At 48.9% G+C, this 9722-nt stretch overlaps 1 protein-coding gene across 1 annotated transcript in view; it reads right to left on the reverse strand.

Moving 5' to 3' along the window:
• Positions 1 to 8687, reverse strand: part of LOC144504247 (zygotic DNA replication licensing factor mcm3-like) — a 58017-nt gene extending 49330 nt beyond the window's left edge. Inside the window, exons 1-3 of the mRNA XM_078229321.1 lie at positions 8579 to 8687; positions 5214 to 5422; positions 4157 to 4287 (exon numbers count right to left, since the gene is read on the reverse strand). Of these exons, the coding sequence (XP_078085447.1) occupies positions 4157 to 4287; positions 5214 to 5422; positions 8579 to 8655 (417 nt within the window). The 5' untranslated portion in view covers positions 8656 to 8687. The remainder of the gene's footprint in view (positions 1 to 4156; positions 4288 to 5213; positions 5423 to 8578) is intronic.
• Between the last annotated feature and the right edge of the window lie 1035 nt (positions 8688 to 9722).

A 9722-nucleotide genomic window follows, 5' to 3' on the forward strand; every position in this document is an offset into this window, starting at 1 on the left:
TTGAAATCCCCCATCCAGAGTGCATTTTGCGCCCTTGCCATCCTCAGTGCTTCCTCCAAGTGTTGTTCAACATGGAGGAATACTGATTCATCAGCCGAAGGAGGATGGTACATGGTAACCAGCAAGAGGTTTTTTTGCCCGTGTTTAACCTGAAGCCATGAGACTTCATGGGGTCTGGAGTCGATGTTAAGGACTCCCAGGGCAACTCCCTCCTGACTGTATACCACTGTGCCGCCACCTCTGCTGGGTCTGTCCTGCCGGTGGAACGACATATCCGGGGATGGTAATGTTGGTGTCCGGGGTGTTATCTGTAAGGTATGATACCATGAGAATGACTATGTCAGGCTGTTGCGTGACTAGTCTGAGAGACAGCTCTCCCAAGTTTGGCACTAGCCCCCAGATGTTAGAAAGTAGGACTTTGCAGGGTCGACAGGGCTGTTTGTTTTGCTGTTGTCTTTTCCAGTGCCGAGGTCGATGCCAAGTGATCCGTCCGGTTTCTTTCCTTTTTATTGACTTCGTAGTGTTTGATACAACTGAGTGGCTTACTCGGCCATTTCAGAGGTCAGTTGAGAGTCAACCACATTGCTGTGGCTCTGGAGTCACATGTAGACCAGACCAGGTAAGGACAGCAGATTTCCTTCCCTAAAGGACATTAGTGAACTAGATGGGTTTTTCCAACAATTGACAATGGTTTCATGGTCATCAGTAGATTCTTAATTCCAGATATTTTTTATTGAATTCAAATTCCACCAGCTGCCGTGGCGGGATTCGAACCCGGGTCCCCAGAACATTTGCCGAGGTTCTGGATTAAGTCTAGCAATACCATTAGGCCAGGTTAGGGTCTCCCAACCTGAACGCATCAGACCTGGACTTCAGTAGGGAGAGGGTCTCATGGTTCATCCATGGTTTCCAGTCGGGAACACTCGGATTAATTTCTTTCACATGCAGTATTCTACACGCTTACTGATGAAGTCTATGACGGTAGTGGCATACTAATTTAGATTGGTCGCTGAGTTCTTGAATATTAACCTGTCCACCAATTCAAAGCAGTCACATAGAAGCTCTTCCATTGCCTCAAACCGACATTGCATGACTATCTGTACCAGATCCCCACTTGTAAGCTCGGAGTAGGACCACAGCCTTATGGTCTTATTTTCCAAAATGCGGTCAGAGGATGGAGAAGTAGATATCCTTGATGGTTGTGTGGCAGTAGTCAAGGGTCTTTGGGTCTCTGGTGGGACAGGGGACGTGTTGATGGTATTTTGGTTGCACACTCTTGAAGTTGACCTGGCTGAAGTCACCAGGTACGATGAACAAGGCCACAACAATTCCATTTCTAGGCCATTTATCATGGAATCCCTACAGTGCAGAAGTCGGCCATTCGGCCCATTGAGCCTGCACGAGCAACAATCCTACCCAGGCCACATTCCCATAACCCACTTATTTATCCAACCAATCCCCCTGACATTAAGGAGCAATTTAGCATGGCCAATCATCTTTGGACTGTGGGAGGAAAACAGAGCATCCAGAGGAAACCCATGCCGACACGGGGAGAATATGCAGACTCCGCACAGACATTCACCCAAAGCCAGAATTGAACCCAGGTCCCTGATGCTGTGAGGCAGCAGTGCTAACCACTGGGCCACCATCATCCGTCGCAACTACCGATTGGATGGTTCAGTAAGGTCCTCGGATTGGCCCCGGAGTCGGCGGCGGACCTGGAGGAGTGCCGAGAAGACGGTCAAACTTGACAATCTAGAGGGAGTAAAAGTCATAACAAGGTTTCCGTAGGTGAACGAGCGGAAGGATTATTATCAGCCGGGGGCCCGTCAGTCGTGGGTGACCCATCATCTGCTTATCTCTCTCACTGAGCCAGCGAGTGCGGAGGCCAGCAGCAGTGCTCACGGGCTGCCAGGTCCTGGGGCCTTGGCTGACTGGCGCCTCTCATGGGTGGGAGGTCACCTCCAATCTTTCGCCAAACCCATCGAACACACCAAGCCACGCATGTCAGCTCGCTCTGCCGCCGGACCTAAGCGAGTTAAGGTCAATTCTCGGTGAAAGGCGGGTGGGCGCCCCGGCCACCCACACACACGATAGCAGACCAGCAAGACAAGAGCCCCACACACATTCTTCACTGAAGGGAGGACTTTGCAGCTGGTACCACACAACTGAAAAAGGAAAAAATGTTTCCAGCTGTGTACATTTCAAGTGCATTCTTCACTTCCGCCCAGGGTGAGATGTAGACTGCTGCCAGGGTAGCAGAGGTGAACTCCCACAGAAGGTAGTCAGGGCGGCATTTCACTGCTCCCTGGACCTATTCTAGGTCCAGGGAGCAGTAACTCGCCGGCGTCGCCGCAGCTGAGCACCAAGAGGAGTTGATTAGGAGACAGATCTCTCCGCTCCTTGCCTTGCCCAAGGACGCCATGAGGTCCACCAGGTGGATTGAGAAACCTTTGTAAGGCACTCAGGTGAGGCAGGAGTGCGCTACGTCTCTGTAAAACACGGCAGACAGGAGGGTCTCAGTTCCCTTTAAAAGGCGAGTCTAGCTTTAAGTTTATCCAGCACATTTTCAATTGCTTGGGCTTCTGTCAGGAGCATGCTGGGAAGGGGGGACTTGAATCTGTGGTGCTTCAGTCTCACCTGCAGACCAGCGCATCACCCATGCTTCCTGGGTAGGTGGCTGTTTCCGGTCGGGCCCGGGGGTTGGTGAGGGTAGTCTACCCTTCCGGCCGGTAAGTGGGTATGTCTGCTGGGATCCTGAGCTCAGGTCACTGCGTTGGGCATCATCGGGGACTTTGTTTGCAGTCTGGTCAGGCCTCGATGCCAGGCCTTTTCCCACGAGCCATGTAGTCAACTCGCTGGTCCGGATCAGGTCTTTGAAGATTGAGAAAGTTTCTGGTCTTCCTGCTGTTGGGGTTCGAGCATCGGCAGTCAGTCCCGTCGGTTCACGCGGTTGGGAGCTCCAGGGGTTCCTGGATCGTTGTGTCAGAAGCAATCAGGTCGATCGGTCTCGGGGGTCAGAAGATCGCCAGACCCTGAAGTACACTCAAGAGAACACTGCCAGTAACTCTGGTAACTTTAAAATTGAGTTTCAAAAGAGCAGAACAATCATAATCATAGAATCCTACAGTGCAGGAGGCCATTCGGCCCATCAAGTCTGCACTGACCACAATCCCACCCAGGCCCTATCCACAGAACCCCATGCATTTAAACTAATCCCCCTGACACTCAGGGGCAATTTAGCACGGCCAATCCACTTAACCCGCACATCTTTGGACTGTGGGAGGAAACAGGAGTACCCGAAGGAAACCCACGCAGACACGGGGAGAACGTGCAAACTCCACACAGACAGTGACTCAAGCCAGGAATTGAACTAGGGTCCCTGGTGCTGTGAGGCAGCAATGCTAACCAATGTGCCACCGTGCCAGATGTGAGGAGAGGATCTCTCGGGGCAGCTCGCAAAGAATTGCCACACTTAAATGTCCCATTGCCATCAAATCATGTGATCAGCTCTGAAAGGCAAGCTGCAACCAGTTAAATATAGAACACTCGCCCTTAGATTCCAGAGGTGCAGATGGCTGAAGTTCCATTTTGTGATCAATAAAAATGCAATTGAGATCTCAACGCAAATGTCGCTGTTATAATAAAAAAAGGTTCCATCCAGCCTGCACCCAGTCACAAGCATGTACATCCTCACAGCTCAGAACACGCATAGTGCGTGTGAACGGACGGCACGGTAGCACAGTGGTTAGCACTGCTGCTTCACAGCTCCAGGGACCTGGGTTCGAATCCCAGTTCGGGTCACTGTCTGTGTGGAGTTTGCACATTCTCCCCGTGTCTGCATGGGTTTCCTCCGGGTGCTCCGGTTTCCTCCCACAGTCCAAAGATGTGCGGGCTAGGTTGATTGGCCATTCTAAAGTGCCCTTTAGTGTCCCGGGATGCATAGGTTAGAGGGGTTAGTGGGTAAATATGTAGGGATATGTGGATAGGGCCTGGGTGGGATTGTGGTTGGTGCAGACTCGATGGGCCCAATGGCCTCTTTCTGCACTGTAGGATTCTATGGAGACACACCGGGTTCCAGAGAACCAAGTATATACTCTGTGTAACTCAGACCAGTTCTCCCCCACCATTCCATGTTGTGCTCCAGGAGCCTCACCTTGGTCGGGTAGATAGCGCTGGAGGGGAAGGCATCGAGAGATGTCATGTCTGTGTACTTGCGTTCAATGGTTTTCTTTGTAGCTGGACAGTAATGGACACTGCGAACCACCTTGGGACGCACTAGTGAACCTGCAACGAGAACCAACAGCCATAATGATAAATCTTACCAAGGCTTGATGACTGCTCAACCGGCCATGATCTCTGCGGGAGATTATACAGCCACATGAGAGAAAAACAGATCTATATTTATACCCTGCTTCATCACACCCCTCAAAATCAAACTGTTTGACTAATGCAGCTGTGTGGGGCAAGCAAGATCTCACAACCAGCAATTATCAGCTTTAGAACATAGAACATTACAGCACAGTACAGGCCCTTCGGCCCTCGATGTTGCGCCGACCAGTGAAACCAATCTAAAGCCCATCGACCCTACACTATTCCAATATCATCCATATGTTTATCCAATGACCATTTAAGTGCCCTTAATGTTGGCGAGACCACTACTGCTGCAGGCAGGGCATTCCACGCCCTTACTACTCTCAGTGAAGAACCTACCTCTGACATCTGTCCTATATCTATCACTCCTCAATTTAAAGCTATGTCCCCTCGTGCTAGCTATCACCAAAAAGGCTCTCACTATCCACCCTATCTAATCCTCTGATCATCTTGTATGCCTCTATTAAGTCACCTCTTAATCTTCTTCTCTCTAACGAAAACAACCTCAAGTCCCTCAGCCTTTCCTCATAAGACCTTCCCTCCATACCAGGCAACATCTTAGTAAATCTCCTCTGCACCCTTTCCAATGCTTCCACATCCTTCCTATAATGCAGTGACCAGAACTGTACACAATACTCCAAGTGTGGCTGCACCAGAGTTTTGTACAGCTGCAACATGACCTCCTGGCTCCGAAACTCAATCCCTCTACCAATAAAAGCTAACACTCCGTACACCTTCTTAACAACCCTATCAACCTGGGTGCCAACTACAACTACAAGCTACATTACAATCCACATCTTACAGGGTGCTGGCCCACCCACCCCATCCCAATGACTCACATTTGATTACGATCCCCTCCACACAGACAACGTTGCTGAGGAAACGAGAGGTCAAGGTTCGTGGGCTGACATGATTAGACCCGAAGCTGCCTTCCAGTCCAACATAGAAGTCCTCAAACTGCTTGGCGTAGGTGGCATCAATGGAAGCAACAAAATCCTTCAATGCCTGCTGAAAGGCCAGGAGTTCCTCAAAAGAATTGTTGAGTAGCCTGCAAGAGTTAGACAGAGGTAGCAGGCAACAGATTGACTCCGTTTTTAGCATTGGGTCTGCAATGTTAAATTAACCCCCTGCCGAGAACAGAACTTCTCAAACAAGAATATAAACATCCCAATATCACTGACACACATACCAGGCCATCAGGTAACCTGTGCTTTCAGCTCTGGCCCCTTGCTGAGGGTGTACAGGACCTCTGCTCTTCCATATAGCTTTTATTTTTAAAGTTTGTACATGAGATGTGGGTGCTGCTGGCTGGGCCAGCATTTGTTGCCCATACCTAATTGCCCAGAGTGACTTGCTAGACCATTTCAGAGTCAACCACATTGCTGTGGTTCTGGAGTCACATGTAGGCTAGGCCAGGTAAGGACAGCAGATTTCCTTCCCTAATTGATATTAGTGAACCAGATCGGTCTTTCCAACAATCGACAATATCTCATCGTCATTGTTAGACTTTTAATGCCAGGCTTTTATTGAATTCAAATTTCACCATCTGCTGTTGTAAGATTCAAACCCAGGGTCTGTGGATTACTCGCCCAATGACAATATCATAAGCCACTGCCTTTTGGACAAGTATCCCATCTAGATCACCATTTACATTTCCCATAGCAACAGAGTGGCAGAGTCCACTACCAATAAAAACACATCTCATAGCAGCAGTCAAAACATCCCTGCACTGGTCTGCACTGAAGTGCTGCTCTGGGTGCACAGCGGGTAAAGTGGGAGTTCGGTGAGGGACGAGCACCTTTCTTTTCCCCCGCCTGTTTTCAGCCTCCATTGCCTGGCCCTTACTTTGGTTCAGGTATTATGCATCCGCAAGGCACAGAACGGCATGGATAACACATTTAGGGAGGAGGTCACACTGCAGGTTAGGAGCGTACAAGCAGAGGGAATGGGTGGCCGCCAGGCAGTCTGCAAAACCAGCCCAGTTTCTCACTTGCTAATTGGTTTCTAATTTTTGATTCTGGTGAGGGCGATGATTCCTCAGGGCAGTGCAGCCAGAGCCATGTCTGTAGCACCACGGATTTCTAGAGCAATATGTTGAGGAATTGAGGGAAAAGGCTAGACCTTGTATTATGTAACAAAAAAAAAGCTAATTCATAATTGTGTTGTAAAAGAGCCTTTCAGGATGACTGACCACAATAACAGAATGTTGCATTATGTTTGAAAGTAGTTCGATCTGAAACCACCAAAGGAAATGAGGAAGGTATGAGAGGCAAATACCTTTGATTGGGGAATGACATTAAACGGTATAATGGTAGACAGGCAAAGGGCAAGTTTTAATTAATTATTACATAATTTACAGCAACTGCACATTTGTTCAAGGCCCAAAAACCCAAAAAGTCAGTTAACTGTGGCTAACAAAGGAAGTTAAGGGTTGTATAAGATTAAGAAAAGTGTTATGAAGTTGTCAGAAATGGCAATAAATCTGAGGGTTGGGAAGTTTCAAAGAATGCAGAAAAGGAGGACCAAGAAGCTGATAAAGGGAAATTAGAATATGAACGTAACAAAGGAAGTTAATACAGGAGTGGGTTGTAAGAACTTCTATCAGTATGTAAAAGGGAAACATTTGGCCAAGACAAACCTGAGTCCGTTACAGTCAGGGGAACTTATAATGGGGAACAGAGAAATGGTGGAGAAGCTAAATGATTATTTTGCGTCTGTCTTCACTGAGGGAGATACAGGAGATCTCCCAGAATTGGAGATCCAAGGAACTAGGGAGAATGAGGAATGGAAGTTAGTAATAAGGATGTATTTGAGAAATTAATGGGCCTGAAGGTTGGTAAGTCCCCAGGACCTGATATTATGCCCCCCAGTGCTGAAAGAGGTTGCTATAGAGATAATGGATGCATTGACGATCATCTTCCAAAATTCTATAGATTCTGGAATGGTTCCTGAAGATTGGAAAATAGCAAACATCACCTCACTATTTAAGAAGGGAGGGAGCGAGAAAACAGGGAACTGCAGACCTGTTAGCCTTACATCAGTAGTTGTAGCTGGTGGGGTACCACAATACAAGGCAGGGTGGGAATGTGTGTAAAGTGGCTACGGGAGGATTTGGACAGACTTAGTGAGTGGGGAAGAACATGGCAGGTAGAATATAATGTGGAAAAATGAGAGATAATCCATTTTGGTAGAAGGAACAGATGTGCAGAGTATTTCCTAAATGGTAAGAAATTAGAATGTGTAGATGTATAAAGGGACCCGGGTGTCCTTGCCCTTAAGTCATGCAGATGCAGCAAGCTATTAGGAAGACTAATGGAATGTTAGCCTTTATTGCAAGAGGATTTGAGAATCGGTGCAGACCTGATGGGCTGAATGGCCTTCTTTTACACTGTTGGGACTCTATGATATGGGGATAGTGTGGGTAAAAGACATTGAAGTGAATGATAGCCATATCACATTGAATGGTGGAGCAGGCTCAATGAGCTGAATGGTCTATTCCTGCTTCTATCTTCCTATTATGGGATTTGATAGACTCCCCCTGGTTTACTCTGTTTCCAGTAACCAGAGGACTCAGATTTAAAATAAACAGTCAAAGAACCAAAAAGATACGACTTCAGTTTTTGTGTTATGATTTGGAATGCACTAAAAGATGGCAACAGATTCAGGAGTAACTTTTTAAAAAATAAATCAATTAAATACTTGAAACAGGAATTTGCGGGATTGCGATGAAAGAGGTGTTGGTTTAATTGGATATGTTTTCAAAGAGCCAGCAGCACTTGCACAATGGGCTGAATGGCCCCTTACTGTTCTGCAATTCTGAGTGCGTGTGAAGAGAATAGAAGAGCATCATTCCAAAAGGAGGACTGGATGACACAGCCGCCTCTACCATTTTAAAAAGGCTGCTTCAAATTTAAGCAGAAACGTCTTCAAGGCTGTGAACCTCTGGCACTCTGCTCCCCCAGAGCAGCAGATACCTCATTGCATATTCCAAGAGTGAGATGGACACTGCAATATGGAAATTCAAACAGGAGAGTGGAGTGGATATACAAGATTGCCAGCATTTATTGTCCATCCCTAGTTGTTGTCCAGAAGGTGGTGGTGAGCTGCCTTATCGAACCGCTGCAGCCTGAATCCTCAGTGATGTGAGCTAAAAGCTGAGGACTGAATGCCACCAGGAAGTGAGTCCGTGTGTGAAGATACTTACTGGATTGCTCTTTTCTCATTCTTCCTGCGCAGGTCATTGATGTTGACAATCAGTCGGTACAGGTTCTCACTGATCATGTCCCTCACCTTACCCTGGTAAATCCCCTGATCTTGCTGTGGGTGAAAAAAAAAACAATAAGTTAATCTGAAATTCTCTCAGCTGTTTATTTACAGCAGCGACACTTCACAAATCCGGACTAGTGTAGAAAACCACAGGAATTACCCGGAGTAACGGATAAAACAGGAGGGGTGGGGGGTGGCAGCAGCACTGGATACAAGTTGGGAGTGACGTGGTTATCCCCAGTAAATCCCCCTGAACAAGAGGACAGTGAATGACCTTCCCAAACATTAACTGTGGAGTTATGGATGGGGGGGGGGGGGAGGGAATTGCAGTTATTTCTCTGGCTGTTGCTAAGCTTTGGGGGGGGGGGGGGGGGGGGGGGGGATAAAGGGCAATAACACAACAAACAATAAGACAATAAACAATAAGACAATAATCAACAACACTAATATTCGATGACAGGTTCCTGCACAAGCCTAAAGCAGCAAAGAAAGAGTGGGGGGAGAGTGGGGGGGGGGGAAGAAGAAGAAGAGATCAGCAGCACAGTGAGTGCAGAGAGAGGGCAATCACGGGCACAGGATGGGAATGTACAGGCTGAAGGGGCTGAATGGCCTCTCCCTGTCCCGGTGACACTGCCCCATGAGGGAGAAACCCCCGAGGCTGCAGCCCGGCTGACAGCCGCCTCAACACACCCCAAATCCCCCCCTAATATGCCCCCAAAACCCTCCCAGCCCCCCCAAAAGCCTCCCAGCACCCCCCCAAAACCCGCCCAGCCCCCCCCAAAACCCTCCCAGCCCCCCCCCAAACCCTCCCAGCCCCCCCACAAAACCCTCCCAGCACCCCCACAAAACCCTCCCAGCCCCCCCCCACAAAACCCTCCCAGCCCCCCCCCCACAAAACCCTCCCAGCCCCCCCCCCACAAAACCCTCCCAGCCCCCCCCCCCACAAAACCCTCCCAGCACCCCCCTCCACCCCCAAACCCTCCCAGCCCCCCCCCCACAAAACCCTCCCAGCCCCCCCCCCACAAAACCTCCAGCCCCCCCCCCACAAAACCCCTCCCAGCCCCCCCCCACAAAACCCTCCC

Source organism: Mustelus asterias, chromosome 15 (assembly GCF_964213995.1).
Source record: "Mustelus asterias chromosome 15, sMusAst1.hap1.1, whole genome shotgun sequence".
Classification (NCBI taxonomy): domain Eukaryota; kingdom Metazoa; phylum Chordata; class Chondrichthyes; order Carcharhiniformes; family Triakidae; genus Mustelus; species Mustelus asterias.